The following is a 20,045-nucleotide window of genomic DNA, read 5'->3' as shown; positions in this document are numbered from 1 at the left end:
CGATGCAGTTTACTCAGGCTGTTTTCCTGAGCTTGCTGTCTCTATGAACTGTTCAAGGGAAAACCTCAGTAATGATCTGGCTTTCTGCACATTGATTTTCAACAGCATTGTCATTTCAGCCAATAGAACTCAGGTAAAGACTAAGTGAAAATATTTTCTTTTATTAGGGAACTAACAAGTGCACATAGGAATTTCCCCAGAAAATACAAAAGGGAAAGAAAACAAAAGGGGCATCTACTTGCAAAATTACTGGACAGAGCTGCAATGTAAAAATAAGTGAAAGACTATCAGTGAAAAGAAAAAAGGAGCATTTCTGGTTTTATTATGAGGTTTTTAAATGTTGCAATTTTTTCTTTCTTCTTCGGTTCACATAGGCAAAAAAACCCAAAAACAACATTCTCCAGATAGATAGTAATTAGAAATTTCATCAGTCAGAAAATTTTCATATCTGTTCCCCAGCTGCATAGAGTTTATCCATTGGGTTCCAGTGGGGGACTGTAGTTTATGGCTACATAACCAGTAGGGACTGTTCAGTTTATGATCGGTACATTAAAAGTTGGTGACATCAGGGAAGTTTTACTCAATTGAAAATGAGGAAAAAATAATATAGCATTTATTTTTTCATTAAATATTTTCTGTAAATAACTGTATTGTACATCTGATGCTCACTAGCCATTAGGACAACAGAATCAAACAGGAGCGAATAATATGTGTAATAATTGACCCACCTTTTGCTCTTTTATATAAAGGATTCTACTATGTATGAACAGTGGAGGGCAAACTTAATTTTTAAAAACATTTTCAAGTTTAATAACGTAAGTTACAGATTTAAAACTAAAAGAAAATGTTACTTATAAACCACCTATCTGTTTAACACCAAAAGCAATCACTTTGGGAGAGGAAGATGTCTACTTCAGCAACTGATTTAGTTTTACCATTTTAATAATCAATAAACTCAAATTGTCTTAAATGGCAATCCAGATCCAGCCAGTATAACTGGTCAGGAAGCTACACACTCCAGGAAGAGTCTTGCCAGTGAAATTGGTGATACCCTCCCAGTGTTCCGAGTCTGAAATTCCACTAATTACAAAACAGATTCTATACCCAGAAGGCTTTCAGGATTGGATCTTCACTTCCAAGTGCAAACATTTAGAAACTCCATACACTTTACTTGTAAAGATTATTGAACTGAACGGTAATGTGATTATGAGAGAACACTTGTTATATTGGTAGTGCATGAGACTGACTTTATATTTGAAGGGTCAAATATCAGGACGATTGATGTAATGTATGTAATCTAAATCTAAACTAATTTTGTTTTTACACAGCACTACTAGCATCTAGGCACTTCCAAGTCCTAATCCGCTGATTCTTCCTCTATCTCAGTTTCCCCATCTGTAAAAGAAGGATAAAACTTACCTTCCCCACTCAGCGGATGTGTGGATTAGCTAGAGAAGCTGAAAACCCTTTGAAGATGAGAAGTGCTCATCATTATTATCCAACGGCAGCGTTCCAATTACAGGCTCTCGTCCTTCTTCCTTTAGAAGCTGTCAAACATAATATACTGCTCCATGCGTCACAAAGATTAAATATGTCTAATATGACAGGTTTAAGATGGACAGGATATTATCTTAACAAGGTTACATGCAAATATAATTACTTGTTTGCTAATTCATTTCATTTAACCTACAAATGCTGTCAGTCTGCCTTCTGCACAGAAGGACCCTAGAGTTCTGCCATTAAGAGGATGTTGTTCCTTTAGTGGGTATGTGGAACAACCGCTTCTTCCTCATCACCTCCACCATGTCAGCCCAAAGTATTTCATATTGGTCTTAGAAAGGCATTATGAGAATTTCACGTTTCTTGGATTCTTGGAAGTTATTTTTTGTCATCAGCGCACTGCCCAACTGCCACACTCTTTCCATTAGTTAATTAATCCTGATTATGTTTTCATTTGATTAAAGGAATACTTAAAGCAGAGAAGCCACAGGACAGATTTGCAAGGCATTTAGGCACCTGTAGTAACTGCAGGATAAGAACAGGTTGTTTTTTAAAATTTCACAAGGTCTCTGCCTGAATACTTAAGTACCTAAACACTCTTTAAAAACCTTCTTTTCTTGAAGTCAGAGAAAAAATTCTAAATGAGAACTAGAATTCATGTATTTTGATATCAGCAGGATGCATCTTCTGAAGAGTCCTACAGAGAGCTGATTCATTAAACTGACTTTCAGAGCAACAAGTACCACTTCGTAACAGCGAAAAAAGACACAGTCACCAGCAAAGTATAGGGTCCCAAAAAGTCCTTCAGAGCAAAGGTGCAGGGGGACAGGTTTTCTATCCTCACAAGCATGTGATTGGTGTCTCATTTCTACACAACCCAGGCAAAGCCACTGTACCCAGGGCTCAGCTCCATGGAGTTGACATCACTTCTGCCCTTGCCACTTCGCTCCCTCCCTGCTGCCAGCAGCTCCTGCTCTGCTGGATGCCCCCAACACGGGCAACACACCAGCAGCCGCACTCTCATCAGGACGGTGGTCAATACCCTCATTAGCAGCAGAACAAGGCCACGTGGCCAGGTGCCCTGCATTGCTAAATGACACAGTTAAGCTTGATTTTGCAATGTAACCAAGGAAGTGAAGTAAATGAGAAGAGTTCAAAAGGCATGTGAATAGCATAAAGAAAACACAGGTTTTGTTCTTCGCTTTTTCTCAAAATTTTCATGTCAACCTAAATTGAGATGAAGGCACCAGCTGACAATACTCAGCTAATCTGCTGAAAGCTGAGTTTTAGAGGTTAAATTCAATGAGTGCTTTAGAAACCCAGTGGATTCCTTATAGCAACCCAACATTATTAAAGACTTTCCAAACATACTACAGCTTTGAAAAAAACAAGTGGCAGCACCTCTACCTTCTGACCTAGATACTTATCTTTACAGAACTGGATTTACTAAAAGCCCTGAAAAAGGTGGTGGTCTTCTAATCAGTTTAAACAATTAAAAATTGGATTTCAAAGGGTCATTTTACCATGAAACTACAATCATGCCCTTTTACGTGGCTCTTTAGGTCAATCCTACAGCAAGTGTACAGGCAGTCAAGATCCTCGTTTGCTGCAACGAGACACACACACTCACAGAAACCCAGTTGCCCTTTCAAAAATGTCAAGTAAGACTGCATTTTGACTTATTTTGAACACCTCTGCTACACTGTTGAGATAATCAATTCCACAGAAAATTTATTCTCATTGACAAGGCCAGCTTGCTAGAACAACCTGGGCAACGAAGAGGTTTGGAGTCCTAGGGGTTGGTTGCATTTTTTGTAGAGAAGCCCACTTAAGAGCCATCCTTCTCTCTTAACAATAGTTAATTTCTAAAAACCAATTTTTAAAACCAAGTTTAATTCTTGTTCATGACTTTAGAAAGACACAAAGTGTTGTGGGTGAAGGAGAGTGCTCACTCAATTTACAATTTCCAAGCCATTGGAAACCTATTTTTGCAGAGAAGCACACATACACACTTAAATGTTTGATGTACAGACCTACAATTAATTTGCTATCATCTCTTGACAGTAAAGGAAGAGGCTGAGAAATGATTGATAGATTACACTTCAGAGAAAGAGAGGGATGTCTGTTTGAGCAACTTATAGTCGTCTTGTCGGTTACTTTGCAAGAGATTGACCTTTTAATTCCTGTATGAACCTGAAGCTAACTTACAGCAGAAAAGGGCTGCTACACACACTGCACTGACAGCTAGAAATAGGTTTTTTTTTTTCCTTCAGACTAGAACACACATTCCTTTATCTTAAATTCTTCAAGGGTGAGGCAGTTAGGCTTCAGACAAAAGAGAGACCACTGGGATGCTCTAGCAGCCCTGGGGCTACAGCTGGAGCGGTGTGGCCAAACTGGGGCATAATCCCTCCGCTCGCATCCTTCACACTCCAGTGTGGCTCAGCGAGGTTGGAGATCCAATTTCACAGCCATCCATCTTCATCTGATCAATGAAGGTAGAGTCCCCTACGACTGCAAGCTCTGATCAATGAAGGTAGAGTCCCCTACGACGGCAAGCCTCAACAGGCAAGACTGCATTCTGATTTAAGTAACTTCCAACTCTGACCAACTGTCTTGGTGACCACATCTCTATATTAAAGACAGCAAAACACTACAACTCCAAGGGCTGCACCTGGCAGAAGACCAAATACAATATTGCCGTATCTATAGGGGCTTATTTCTATCATTACGCTTTCATTTCCTTAACGGCTTGAATATCTTCCTTATCTCAGATAGATGTGCAAGCTAGGCTCCTTGCTTGCATAAACTACAAGTTTCTTTATTGGTATGCACACATCCAAAGCAATCTTTGCAAATGTCTACAATAAAATAATAAAAAAATAATTTAAAAAAAAAAAAGCAACAAAGGCAGCACAAAGTAATCTGAAATCTTTGCTGTTCCCCTGCAATACAGAGTGGCTAATTTTCTTTAACCATCTGCTACATCCGCCTTAAACTAGTCCTAATCCCCTATCTCATCTGAAGACAACCTTTTGTGGTATCCAGAGCTCTGCCACACCATGCAATAGGTGTAACAGATTTTCATTACCACGCTAGCTGTCACCATTAAGACCCATTTGCTTGGACTCCTCAGATAGAGCAGCTGCCTTGATTTAAGATCTCCACTCCAGCTCTGCCCCGATCAGAGGAGCCTTAGAACACTGGCAGTATATTTAAAGTTATTCACTGTAATGAAGCCATACCACACACTGCAGAAGTCTATTGTCAAAGCATAATTGCCACCGCTGCTACACCTTAGGACCTTCGGACTGGATTACTGTATTGATTTTTACATAGAGCAGCTGTGGATCACTTAGAAGTGGCAAGCAATGGAGAAAGCAGCTATCCACAAGGAACACAAAGTAGCAATTTTTCAGACCATATGACTGCCCCGTTAACCCTAATACAGCTCAAGATGTTGATGCTGAGCTATGAAAGTCTTTACATGGGTTAGGTCCAAGCTATTTTTAAGATCACCTTTCTTCATCCGAGTGCCATAACTGTTAAGAGAAGCCTCTTTGTTTGAATAAATAATGCCAACAGCAGGACATTTTTATTGAAGCAAATTTGAAGCTGTTCAATTTGACAGTGAAGCAAATTTGACTGTTGTTCCTGTACAGATCTGATACAGCCCTGTCTGTCTACGTTCAGCAGAAGGTATATGCCTACAAAGACACACAAGGCAAACAGGAGTCCGCACAAACACATCTCACCAGTACACAAATGCTTCCCTTTAACTTCTGAAGTATTTTAAAACTTTGCAAAGCCTTTAACCAAGCTGCACCTACAATCCCCTGATTTTTCCATGATCTTGCACGATAGCTCTGCTCTCGATGAACAATGCAGCCTTGAGCAAAGCAGCAAGGATTGTGTATTTTCAATGGCCGGATGCCAAATATTAAAGTCCTTGTCAAAAGAAATTTGCCGCAGCCTGCTCTTTAACTCCAAACACAAACTACATTTTGGGGAAAACTTTTTCTAGGTGAAGCATCAATAAAAACTATCCTCACATGCAGAAAAGGGAATTTTTCATTCACATGCTTGTGAACACAAAGAAATAATGATCTTGATGGGAATACATACTGATATTCTTCCATTTTTTTAAGTAAAGCTTAATAAACATCTCAAGCTTCATACTTCGTTGGAAATGAAATTGGATTTCTAAATCTCTACCTATAAATCTTTGAAAGTACTCAGCGTCTGATGTCAGGAGATCCGCTATTCAGTGCCTTTGAAAATGAAACTGTGTATTTCAAAGCCCAGAGAGGATTTATGAAGGTTAAGTTAAAAAAAAAAAAACAAACCCCACCCCAAAAACCAAACAAACTTGAAAAATCTACCCTTCAAATCACATATGCCCAAAGAAAGAAAGACTTGCGTGGTGTCTGTATGGCTTAATCTTGGCATGTGTGTATTTATTTCTACTGCCTTTGATCAATAAGCAGTAGAAATCCATGCACCTGGGAAGTTAAAACAGAAATCACAACCCAACTCCTCAGGTTCCCACACACACCAAGTTGTGCTTCCAGAGAGGGTCCTGTTGAGCCAGGATTACACACATGGAAGGACTGTTCAACACAGGAGAAGGCTGCAGCTTCAGGACCAATATATCACTCAGGAAAGATGAAGGCAAACAGTAGCATCCGCTATAGCACGGGAGGCACGTGCTTTATGTGTGTTTCCATGGGTGGCTCAGATTAACTACTTATAGCACAGTAAAAGAATATGAACCATGAAAACTATAATAGACTGGTATCATTTCTGGCCACTTAGTGGCTTTATGCTCTCTGCCTTCTTCCCACACACTGGAAAATAAACAAGTACAGGTGCAAGCTCCTTGTAAATGGGAACAAGCAAAGCTTCCCTAACAGCTGCTTTATCTGCTGTTTCTGAGATAATATTGCAAGCCGAAGCCCTAACTAATCCAATGGCTGTAATAAAAAGGCTGATGCCATCATTTTTCTAATCACTTCAACAAGCTACATGTACACATAGTGATTATTACATACACTATGCTCCCTTTGCTTGCAGAAAACCGATCATCCTATTGATTGCAGCTTTATATTTAGATTCCAACAATGAAAGTATCTTAAGCTTAGAAAGCAGCAGCCTGGCCTTCTGGTTGAGTAGCTCCCTATCAGATAATTAGGAGAGACAGCCAGAAAAAAAATTTAGTATCTACATTAATATCTATGACTCACTAGAAAATCCTCCCCTTTAAAAATTTCCATTCTGGACAGCTCTGCACTGAGAAGTACAATTTCTTTCTTCTCTGCCCAAGACAGAAGAAGCTGCATTTCCAACCACAACCCTTACAAATGTACCAGTGCCCCATCAGCAAACCAAGCAGGAGCATTATGGCAACTGCATAATTCTCTTCCTTGAAGAAGAAAACGGTTATTTTGAATGAACAGGCACCACTGAAAGACCTTAATGTTATACTGAAGAAAAAGAAAGAAGAGTACTCACACTCATGCTCTGAAGCTAGTACTTTAAATATCCTGACCCATACGCCTTTGCATTTGGATGGTACCAGATCCTGAACACCACAAACACGAAACGGCACGGGGAAACACCTCCAGGCTTGCCTCAAGTGCAGACAGCACTCCCAACATGAGACCATGCAATACCAGATGTCCCAAATTACTATTTTGGTAGAAATTTATTCGAGAACAAGCACACTTTAAAACTCCTGATGTAACCACCAGGTGAAATCAGCAAATTTATATACTAGGTTTTTTTTATCCTACTATTTTCTATCAAGTTCCTTGAACGTGAAGTTGACGTTGCAGGTGTGCAGCACAGGCATCCGCATTATCAAGACATTATGGGATTACATAAACCAAATAATTTAATTGAAATAATCAAAAATTACTTACTAGAATTGAAGCCAAACATGAGCAGAGCTTGGCTTTCCTCCAGCATGTGCTAGCAACAATATCCCAACCTTATTAACACATTGCAAGTTTTTGTATAGGCAAGAGATCATAAGATAAATCAGCTCCTCCCTTTCTGCAGTACACAAGTCATGTACTCATTCAATGCACACCAAATCCTCCACAGACATCTTGAAGTTTCTTTCTAAGAATACACCAGGCTGCCTTATAAATTAAAAGTTTCTTCACTGAATGGACCAAATTCCCAGTGAGACTTAATGGAGTTCAGGTACACCACAAAGCAGATCCTTTCAGTGAGTAAAGCAAAGCTACACAAAACCATCAACACTCAGTGAAAGAAATTCAACTGTTTATTTCTCAAAGTTTACATAGAATTTTATAAGTAGATTTGAAACATTCCTTTTTTTGGTAATGAGCACGATAGAATTGGTCCTCTAAACTATTTGTTCAAACAATTAGCATTTTATATCAATTCAGTTTTTTCAACTTACCTTGTCACCTTGCATATCAACATATAAAAAGATAAGGAAGGAGACAATATTTAGCATTAGCATATACAAAGAACACATGAAAACTGCTACTCCAATGAATCAGGCCAGACCTGCACTATGACATGCACAACAAAAATGCTGTGTTAGCAAATTTCCACATTAAACCCGTGCTCTCCGCCTTAAAAGGCTGAACCAACTAGGTGGCCTATGGAAAGGTGTCCTTGTGAATAGACACCCACATACTATCAAAAATACTGCTAGTCATGCAAGCCATCTACGTGCCAAGGAGTAAAAGCATACAACAACAACAGCACTGTGTTCTGAAGCTTAAAAATGAACCTTATTTCAACATAACGGCCTCAGTCCCTAAACACAGGCAGAGGCACCATAGCGTGGAGCTGCTGGAACTCTGGAAGACAGTGATACAGGCTTCTGCCAGCACCTAGAGAGGGATGTTCAGATCATCGCTGCTTTCGAGGCAGCTTGGGAGTAACAGAGTAAAATATCAGGATGGAAAGGAATCGTGGTTATGTCTTCATTCGGTAATATTCATTATTCCTGACTCGGATGAGTGCAAGACCAGCAGCTGTAAGTGCTCAGGGGACTGTAGATGAGACAGATAGCAAAAGGAGGGAGGGAGGGTAAGAGCAGCCGAGATGATGCATCTAAAAGGCTATTCCAGAAAACTACACTGATGGCTATGGCATTGAAATAACAGCTAAAATTCTGAAAGCTTCATCCTAAAGCTGGAAAACCAAGCTGTATTTATCTAAATATCTTGTTTTCAAATGATGAACACCATGAAACTTATGAAAGTTATCAGAGGCTACGGGTGCTTAGCACTGGTCACCTCATTATTTAAGGGGGACAGATATAACCTGAGATATAATACATGGAACACATCTCAGTTTTGGGGCTCCTCTCATAGGCCAGGCTGTTGCAGGAGTGACAGATCTGAGTGCCTTTCCATGGACAGGAGGAGCTAATCTCCACCTCCTCTGATTCCTCTCGGGGAAACAGAAAGCAAGCAGCAGAAGTAGTCTAAAGGCTACCAATTAGATTACGCTGATTTAGGGATGTACCTTTCGATGGTCTGGGATTTGAAAATTTTTTTTGCTGTTACTTTATGCATGAGCAAAAGCATTCCTCTTTCCAACCCCTCAGGACAGAATAAAAAACCTAGTAAATCAATAACTGGTAAATCAATAACTAGTAAATCAATATGACACTATTTCTGAATCCTCACAGTAAATAAAGAACCCAGGTCTTATCTAGCCCTCAATATAAAAGGATATCAAATTCTTGAGGTCATATTTTACACTCCCTTGATAGCACACAGTACAATTTATTAGCTTGTGGACAGCAAAGAATATCTCACGATACATTATTGTGGGCAGAGAATAACCCACCTCTGCTGTTTAGGCCCAGAAGGCATTCAGAAGTTTATTTTACTCTAGTGTCTTCCATTCTGAAGACCTGGGAAAATGTGAACCCAACTGATTCATTCTAAATTCCTTGATTCTCCTCATAAATAGCAATTTAGAAGACAGAAATGTTAAAAGGCTGCTTTCTGTTGAGCTCAATTTATTATATCTGGAGAGAAGGCCATTATTGACCTGATAAATTGAAACTGATAAATCTTAGGTTGTCTCCATATCATGAGAAAAAATTAATCATGTGGACTGAAAAGAAAACCATAATGTTATATTACATTTGCCTCATCTCCAGGAATATACCTAGAAAGTACATTTCAGGAATTCAACATGAACTATTATATTGTGAACCCTCATATTGTGACTGGAAAGGACTGCTCTGCTTCAAAAAGTTCCTATAATGTGTACATCAAACGTGGAATGAAAGCTCTGAGAGTTTATGCAGTATTTAAATATTGCTGAACTACAAATGTAATGGCTGATTCAAGACAAAAAAGTCATCTATTTCTTCACTACTGAACAGTCATAAGGGTCTTGACTGGTTCAAATGATCAAAAGCTACAATGGAAGTGTTTCTCTTGAGCTGTACAGTTAACACATCATCTGCTTTGCAGTCACAAGCTATACTAGTCTCAGGCTGTATTACCTGGGGAAAATACCCTCTCACATGTTCTCTGATTCTCCTGCGCATTTTTATATTAACAGATTTGTACCATAAAGCTCTTTCCACCCTTTATTTCACATCCGTTAACACAGAAGAGAGTGTTCTCATGAATGAAAGTGTTTCTTTTTTTACTGGTTAAAAAATAGCTATGATAGATAAGAAATTTTACAAATATTTAATCATGGAGGGCAACCACATCCAGCACTTAAAAAATCCAAAATACCAATTACAAATATAGTCAGTAAGCAAACCCTAAGAACTTGCAGGTTGAATAAAATCTCATTCCCAGAACTCAAATGCAGAGTTGACATACGCTTAACACCTACACTGTACAAGTACAGCCAGGCCAAAACCAGCTGAAGCCTGTTAAGTCAGTAAACCCCAAAGACTGTATCATATTAAGAACAGTATATGTTTGAAAGAGCTGGGCAGAGCATTTGGAAAGGCTTCTCAGCACTAGCTGGCACTCTTCTGGCATGAAATCTTGGTTTAAATTTAACAGAGACTGATGTAAACATAAACCATTAAACTGAATTATAATTGTCCGGGAAGGAAGCTTCTTATTGTAGATGGGGACACCCATGGAATAGCACCTATTTCCTCCAAGGCAGACAGAAGGTTACAACTTCTGGATAGCACTGCCTCTATTAAACACAGACTATCTCAAACAATTTAATTAAGAGCACAGAAACAGAACTAGAATCACTCTACCACATTAACTTCCGATTATAGATGGGTATAAATGTTGGGAAATTAGCCTAGTCAGATCCATGGTATAACCACCAGGGCAGAGTGTCATTAAGTAAAGACAAAGATGAGCTGGCCAGACATTTGTCTCCCCCGTTCAACCGCAAATTCCTTCAGTTTTGGTGGGATTTTTTAAAGATTTAGAAGTATCTCTGCTACCTCCAAATAAATTTGTTGAGGTAGAGGACAACAGAAAGCATACAGCTGCAAGAGCCAGCAACTGAGGAATAGTCATTGCAGCATCTTCTCAGTTTAGTTTTTAATATTCTTTTCCTGCTGCTGTGTTTCAGAAATTGAAAAAACTTCAAACCATAATTATCACAACCAATGAAAGAATATTGGCCAAGTCTTCATAGGGGCACCCAACCTTGCTACGCCTGTGAGGCCTTCCTGCTTGCAAGCAGCCATGAATCTCTTCTCTGCCGCCATCAAGAGCTCTATTGTGAAAATTAATAGTAGGGGGGGAAAAAAGGACTCCCTTGATGGTCATCTGATCATAACCCCTTTTCTGAACCTTGCTCTGAGTTCAGCTTCAAGTGCCTTCATCCATATCAAGAAAAGCATACACAAGCCAAAAAGTCTCATAAAACATTTGACTCATCATGGTCATTAAATCATTTTAAAGCACCAAGTTGGAAACAGAATCCTATGGCTTTTTTGAGAATTCAACAAAGCAGAGAATATTACATGACTGACAGGTGTTTGACAAACTGCATCCCATAAGGAATCTTAGACTGACTACAGATCACCACGCAAAGAATCAAAAAGTGTCTTTGCCTTTTAGAGTCCTCACAGAAACTTTTGTACCCATGTGAGTGAGGAGAACAGGACAACACAAAATTTATCTTTGAAAGTTCATCACCCTGCTGGACACTAGAAGGGATGCCTCAGTTTGTGGCTATAAACCTCAGTTTATAGCCTCAGTTTACAGCACAACTACTCAAAAACCGAAACAGGTAAAAAAATGGTTCATCCTGAACATTTGCATTTTCTCAAAATAATCAATTTATGTTGCTTTTTTTTTTTAAAAAAAAGACGACTTCAGATGTCTGCTTCAGCGAGCAAACTCTCAGAATGGAAAACACACACAGGAAGATGGGTCCTCCCCTTGGCTGGTTTACATCGTTGTAATTATTTTGGGTACTGAATCTCACCAGTTGAGAATCTGGTATATCAAATAATTTAATTTCATGGATGGCCCTACATGGAGCAGTTAGATGTAGCTGCTGCTGATATACAAATGTTTGTGGGTTTAACAAAGTCCGTTCTGGATTGCAGGCGGGTGCCAGGGAACAGCAGGGTACTTGGTGCCCCTCTCATCCAAACTCCATCAGTGCAGGGATGGCCACCACTTTCTACAGGTGCACGAGCACCAGGGCAGCACCTGGGAAGCAACTACAGGAGACTTGAAGTCCAAATTGAGATGTCCTGTGCAAAGCAAAGCATGACTGCTGGTTGAACTTCAACAAGTACAAGCCTCTCTGCTCAGTTTGTTCCAATAAAAACCTCCTTACCGCTCTACCAAGGTTGTGTAATGAGAGATTCTGTCTTACAAGAGACAAAGGAATTTTGAGTATAAAGAAATTGTTGCTGTGGTGATGTTGATGATTCACCCCTAGTCCGTGGCTTTACACCTAGCTACCATGGCACAAACGTCACACACACGACACTATCAGAGACTCTTGCACTTCCATGTGGAATAGACTCCAAGCAAGCAAAGTATGTGCACCCACGGTCAACCTCTTATGGTAACGCAGTGGGACTTAGTCATGCGCTGAAGTGACTTGTTGACTAAAATGGCTTGAAGCCATGTCTGTACTCAAATGCAAAGTGTTTGGCTGAAGAGGGACATAAATCTGCCTTGAGTTTAACGTGCTTTCCTTCCTTCATCCATGTAGGTTTGTGGTGGCAGTAGATTTTACAGGTTCATAGACAGAGGGATAAAGATTCCTCTACAGGTATAACGTCTCCCAGGACTAGCTGGGAGATCTCAGGCTGGAAGAAAGCATACCAGTAACACAAACCATAGATCATAAGCAGAGTTTTGCCAAATGCATTAAAATTACCTCTCACAATTTTATTTTCAAAATAAAACTGTTCAAAGATAGGAAAGACTCCCAAACCACCAAGCAATACTTACTTCTGCTCCCTTGAAATTTTTCAAGCAGCTGAATATCATTAGATGGATTCTAGTAAAGAAAAAAGAAAAAATAGGGCTCCAAACACCAATAACCTTACTCTGGTCTTAGTTAGTTAGGTGTAAATGGAAAGGAACTCCACTGAAGCCACTACAATAACAGCACTGTCATCTCCTTAATCTCAGTACACTACACAAATAACATTCACTATTTGTCAAAAATCAAAGGTCTAAGATTTATCCACAAGAGTGCAGAACTTGGCCTGGACAATCCAAATTGAAGATTATTAAACAAATATGCAAACAAAAGCACAATAATTACAGTACTGCCCAGCACAATTGTTAATTTGTAGACAGTTAGCAACAGCAAACAATGGCCTGACGCTTGCATATTTAGAATGCAAATGAAGGAACATTAAGAAATTTGATGTTAATGTGACAGGGTCATTATACTCTATTGCCCACCTCCCAAAATAGATACATGTTGTCACTCTTATGCAGTACATAGTAAGACATGATCCATTCCATCCACTGCAACAGGAACATTATTGAGACTCCTCCCTCACCCCCCCAAAAAAGTAGGCAAAGTGTTCAGCAAACACTCTGCACATAAATTCCCAGTGAAGAGACGAATTTTGCATGGCCTCTAATACGACCCCTATGAGAAGAGTTTGGCAGCACCCTTTATAAACTACCTGGAAGAGCCTGCTCTCAAGCAAAGATTTAAAAGATCTTTAAGAAGAAGGAAATGGGCAGACACATACAAAGCATGACAGTTTTGATTCTGGACTGTTGCCAGCGTTCAGCAAAGCTTTAATGTTAAGATACACACATTTTTTCTGCACGTAGAGTTTATAACGTGCTTCTTCCTCATGGGGTTCATATATCTCAATCAGACATATATACTCCTAACAAACATGTATATAACTTTTTTCCAGGAATGATGCAAACTGCATTTCATACATAAATTCCCTGATTATATACACAGATCTACTGCACAGGACATTTGTGTTTCAGTCACATCATCTGAAAACATTTAGAGGAAAGAGGGGTTTGCATGTGTGTGCTTCTTCCCAAGCAGCTACTTCACTGCTAAGAAATGCTGATGAAATCGATTTTTATTGATCAGCTTCATGCTTCATCTAACACACTAGGATGTTTGGTGCCTGATCCACAGTAATTGAATAATCAATTTCTTGCTTCCCTAATAAATTAATTTATTAAATGCAAAAATAAATACAGCTGATATTTCAAGGAGCTAATTTGCAAACTAAGGCAATGGTGGATTTCTTTAAGATTATGACCTCTGTGTTTCGAAAGTCTAGGGACATACAGTAAAAAAGGGAGTAGCTAACAAAGTAATAAAATATTTTAAATATAGTTGTTTGAATTTAGATAACATAATTTTATTATCTGCCTTAGAAAAATTAGCCTGAAAGAAATATTCACTAATAAAGAATGTAATTTTTTTCATCTATTTATTTTTTCATTTCAATGTGTGTGTTAGCCAAGCCTCCCCTGCATTCTCAGAACTGTTGGCAATTTTATTTTTAACCATAAATCACAGAACAAAAGTATAATATAACACTCACTACATAACAAAAGTAAAGCCATCGACCGTTATCATCATCAACTCTGGATTAGTGTTCATCCTTCTGAAAATAGAAGAGAAAATGCCAAAATCCAAGTTTTTTTAGATAGGAGAGGAAAAGTGAGGTTAGCGCAATTGTCTTTTTTTTCTTTGTTAAACTCTTGCCAGGAGATTCCACCCACAGCTGTCCATGACAGATCTCAAAAGCACTGTCATGTCTAACACTTTCTGGAGTGATGCCAGCAGGTATATGTCCTCCAGAAAAAAACCCAGTTTCTCATCGGTGGAGAACCCCGCACAGACATGGGCTGACAGGAGCACAGGGGAGAGGGAAGAGCCTTAGAGCCCCTCCCTTCCCTTGGCTCTCCTCTCCAAAATTGCTTCCCCAGCTGCAGAGCAGGTAGCCCCAAGTCAGGCGATGCACTGGGGGGCCACTGGCCACGCAGGCACCGACCGGCCTCGTTGCAGCTACGGCGGGGTCTGCTGAACTTAGCACAACCTCATCGCCTCCAGTACCATACGCCAGGTACCACAGCCTTTTAAAGATTTAGAACCAAAGCCTGTTATCTGAAAGAAAAAGTTCTTATGGCGCTAGTTGCCACAGGCACTAAGATGTCATTGTAAATTCAGCTATTGGAGAACAGATAAATACCTTCAGGGCAAGCAGGGGTTATATTCTCTGCAATAACTTGCTGGTAATCTTCTATTTAAATGGTCTCTGCTCCTCCTCATCTATGTCAGGCCATAACCACCTAGCCCCTATGTGAACTCCGATATCAACCCATTTTGAGGAATAAACTTGGTCATATCAGCCACATCTTGATGCCAATGGTGCTTAAATCAGAGCAAAACGTGAGGGAGAGCTTTCACGTCAGCAGGAAGAGCACCAGCCCCACCAGGGTGACACTGAGATGTTGCCTTGCTTTCAGCAGAACAACTAGCAAGCAGCTTCCCCCTGTCTTCTGTGTGAGCCCCAAGCCTCAACATAATGATGATAACGGCAGTCTACGCTTCTTCCCAAGGACATGCAGTTATCATCACCAGGGATTAGATGAAAATTTGAGGAATGTCATGTGCAAAAAAAAATAACTTTGCAGTTGGCAAGGTCTCCTAAAAGAAGTTATAGTTATGAAAATCTGTTCCTGCTGTCTGCTCTTGTTTGCACGGAGACTCCTGGACAAATCTTCACCACAGCACAATCAGGTAGCAGGGACAAAGACAAACAGGAGACTTACTGCTGTACAACTGGTGCTTAATCTGCAAGCTGTACCTGCCAACAGAAACAGCGTGTCTTCACACTGTATCAGACTAACAAGCATCACAGGAAACCTAAAGCACCTCAATACTGTAAGGAAACATCTCAACAATCTTAGCTCAAGACAGAATATTAGCAATTTAGTGGACAGTGGACATTTTTAATGATCACATGTGATTGACTTAGCACTCTCAGTGGAGCATGGTAGCTGACAAGCCATTCCTAGGCCTCTGCAACCCAGAATAAAACAAGGACATCTGAAGCACCTTCACAGCAACTTTTTAAAATATGGCCACTTGATTGCTTGCAAATAGCTCATCATGTGGGGATGCTTATTCTGGAATCAGAGGATAATGTTTCAAATTAGTAACAAATTTGATTTGTCAGTCTAGGGAAAAAGGCGGGGGGAAAGATCATTGCAGAATAAGGATACCCCCACAGGGACATACACCAGTAAAACTGCAGTTGTTTAAAATCACACTTTAATTTTTCCAGTAAAACTTTTTACAAGCTATACATTACCTAGCCATGTACAAGACACTGACTGGTCAGACTGTGAAAAACAAATTATAAGACCTTGAAATATGGTCATAATAAATTAATACAGCCACTGCTCAATTACCCATGATTCACATTTTCTTATAGAATGGGAGTAATTTCAAAAACCATAGGGAAATACTGATGATCACAAGAGCTGTGAGCTCTCCCAAGGCATTAACCAGCCAGGAAAAACAAAAGTTTGGAAGAAAATTCTTCCAACATTCCTGGCGTATATTTTTGGAATAAAACTGGAGTTCATGGAGATACTCCTTATTTACATGTCCCATTAAAATGTCACCCTTATATCATGGAACCAGAATAATTTTGATCAAACTCAAAGAAAAAAGAAGTGAGGTTTTCTTAGGATAGGAAAAACTTGCATTACGCGTGCAAGGCAGACGAACTAGATCAAACGGTTGGTATGGCACCCAAATAAATCTGCTGAGCAAAAGTTTGCAGGAGGTTTTCTGAGGGCAAACAAATTGTTTTCAATCCCACCCTTTCTCCTTCTTTGAGAACTCTCCTATTACATTCCATTTTGTAGAAAACAAAAATGTCAAATTATTTTTTAAAATGCTGAAACAGGAATTTGCAAGTATATTTAGGAATAAATCTCAGAAGTCTTGCACTGTCTCAGCATTTTTGTGTCAATTTTATTGTATTTGTACTGATATCATTAAGCATTCTACCCAGCAGAATTTAAACGTAAGCAATTCATAACAGAATATTTTGAAATAAAGTAATGTAACACATTAACTAGAACTTTCGGTTACACCGTACAATTTGTCAAATTGCCAACACAACAACTCATTTGAAAAGACAGATTGTTGCTTATTCTTTAGCTGTCACTCGCGTTACTTCAGTTCAGCTACGTTTGCCTGACACTTGGCGCGGAGTTAGTCAATCACGGTGACGGCTGCCTGATGATCTCTGATCAAATGCACAAACAAAACAGAGATTCTAGTGACTCATCCATCAGGCCGGAAAGGAACTTGATACCCCAGATAGTGGCTCCAGGGAAGAAACCCCTGCCAGCCACACATGCCGCGAGATATTACTGACACAATCCAGTCATGGCAGCCTTCCCACCACCGGGAAATTACTGGGAGAAATTACACGGATTTGCCAGATTAAAAACTATCTTGAGATTCTGAACCTGTGGATCTTCTGAGTATTTTTGCAAAATCTGCCTGATAAGGGCTTCTTTTGAAGTTAAGGCATTTAAAACAGCTATCTAATATGAAAAAAAAACCAAACCAAAACAATTTTGCAGAATGTGTAGAGATTCTCTGGGCTTGGTCCAAAGAACTCTGGAGATCTGACCAGACATCTTCCACCAGGGACTCCACTGAGACTGCCACCAACTTTTCTATCAGCTACCCAACAGTTACAGTGCAACATGAGCATCCTGCCACTCTCCCTTCTCAGAGGCTCAATTTTCCATTCACGTGTTTAACTCACCCATATATTTTTATATCCTGCCTAGCGTTCCACAGGTGGAGCACAAATAAGACCTTACAAAACGATGTTGTTACAGAAATAATGAGTATGTCCACTGTCTACCACTTTCCCTCTCCCTTTCATATGCACATACACAGCAATAACCTTCATGCATCTTAAAGCTGCAACTGCTCACTCGTGTGTGAAAATGAACCTCAGACTTCTACCAGTGATGAGGATAGAAGTCTAATGGTTTCGTCCAAATTAGCTCTTGAATTGGGTCATATATATTTTAATGAAGTAGAAGCTAATGCGGGGGCTGGAGTCAGGAAGCTGGATGCTAGATGAGCGGCTGTGATTGCTTTTGTCCTTGGTTTGATTAGTTTGGCAATCGCAATCATTTACATAAATTGCAAATATCTTACAAAGGGGGAATCACATCCCAAGGGGACAGAAGAAAGGAGGGTACAGCCTATTCATAAAAAGATTTTAATGTGCAAATAAATACCAGGTGATTTTATTCTTTCTCTGTGTGTTCCCTATTGACAAAGCAACTCGGGTGGCTCAGGCAGAACCGCACCGCTCAGGACTGCCTTGCAGGCCCAAGCACGGATTATCATGAGAAACATGATGAACATCAGGTGAAAAGAGATGAAGAGTTTTCCTTCTCATCCCAGTAAACAGACATGTACACTCTAGCAACAATTATCATCTCCATCAAACACATCACTAAACAAACATTTAAAATTTGCCCTAGTTTGTCAACGTAGCCTTGTCTCAGTGGATTCACCCTTCTCAGGCAGTGCTGCAATTCAGTCCATCACAAAGCACAGATGTGCACAGAAAATGATGAGTTATCCAGTTTATGATCTAGCATGAATCCCAATGGAATTAGACAAGCATTAGTGTCCTGCTTTCATCTGGGATAGAGTTAGTTTTCTTTCTAGTGGCTGCTGTGGTTTGGATTTAGTATGAGAATAATGTTGATAAAACATTGCTTTAGTTGTCACTATGTGACATTTACCTTAATCAAGGACTTTTTCAGCTTCCCAAACAAACGGAGAGGGTGCACAGACAGAACAAGCTGGCGAATACCATAGACATCATGCTCAGGGGGGTTGACCAGGAGGCTGGAATCCACAATCGCTGCTTGGAATGGCCTGGGCAACCAATGACTGGGTGGTGAGAGCAGCTTATGTTGTATTACATTATTTTGTATATTCTTTTACCATTATTATTGCTGTTGTTGTTCTTATTATGTTCCTGTTCTGTTACTGTTCTATTAGGCTGCCTTTATATAACCCACAAGTTTTTTTCCTTTCCCTTCTTTTCTCCCTATCTACGGGGTAGGGAGGGGGCAGGGAGTAAGTGAGCGTGGTCCTAGTTGCTGGCTGGGGTTAAACCACCACAATTTGGATCTAAAAAACTTTCATTCGCCCACAAAACTGATGCAGGCTGCAAGCTTTTCCACTGGCTGGTATGAACTCAATCCATACACCTTAGAGAAGAACACATAATGTGCAACCTGAGAGCTTCTTCCTGGCCATTTCAGCTGAGCAGACCAGCTGAGAACTTAATTACCCTTCACTGGCTAATGGCAAGTGTCCTTTCAGATCTTTCTTTCACGTACTGGACTGAGACAACCCAAACATTTCATCTGCGCTGAGCAGTAGCTAACGAGTGTTACCAACTTCATGATACTTCCAATTCTTCAAGGATGCCTTTTCTCCAGTATTTTTATCTGATGCATAGGTGAGTCAACACTATGTAAAAAGATATACTAGTAAAAATAATGACAATAGGTCACAGATGAACTGAATACGTCACTGAACTGGGCATTAAACCTGACTCAATGGAATTATTCAATTAAGTACACTAAATAAGCACTATCATCTCCTAGAGGAAATTATCATCTTCCTAAACCCTCAAAGGTTAAAAATGCTGATCTAGGATCTAACACCCCAATGATGTTAGTCCACACAGGTTTCACTGAAGGCATCATGGCTGCACCTCCTTCTGGAAATTAAAAAGCGCCAGGGAACATCCCTGAGCACTGGAACTCACCCGCCCATGCTGGGAGCCACTGAGGGACCCCACATTTATTCGGCTCATGCCAACACAGTCAACAATCCCCAGACATGGCCTGAGAGCCATGGTGAGCCAGAGGTCAGTCCCAACAGGAGGAGCAGCTGGAGCTACCCTGGTCTGGAGGACAAACTTGTTGAGCAGAGGTGTGACAGTCCTGGGCTGCTCCCAAAACTGTCACTCTCTGGACCAGCATGGTCCCAGGCCCTTTCTTGTTGGTACT

At 40.0% G+C, this 20,045-nt stretch overlaps 1 protein-coding gene across 1 annotated transcript in view; it reads right to left on the bottom strand.

The window, feature by feature from the left end:
• The window catches only part of SORCS2 (sortilin-related VPS10 domain containing receptor 2), a 555,781-nt gene extending 536,042 nt beyond the window's left edge, over positions 1-19,739 (bottom strand). The window contains exons 1-2 of the mRNA XM_014966703.1: positions 19,696-19,739; positions 18,762-18,897 (exon numbers count right to left, since the gene is read on the bottom strand). Of these exons, the coding sequence (XP_014822189.1) occupies positions 18,762-18,897; positions 19,696-19,739 (180 nt within the window). The remainder of the gene's footprint in view (positions 1-18,761; positions 18,898-19,695) is intronic.
• Between the last annotated feature and the right edge of the window lie 306 nt (positions 19,740-20,045).

The sequence above is a fragment of the Calidris pugnax genome, unplaced genomic scaffold (genome assembly GCF_001431845.1).
Source record: "Calidris pugnax isolate Ruff unplaced genomic scaffold, ASM143184v1 scaffold14, whole genome shotgun sequence".
Lineage (NCBI taxonomy): Eukaryota > Metazoa > Chordata > Aves > Charadriiformes > Scolopacidae > Calidris > Calidris pugnax.
Note: the sequence above shows the minus strand (reverse complement) of the source record. Positions and strands in the feature narration are given on the sequence as shown.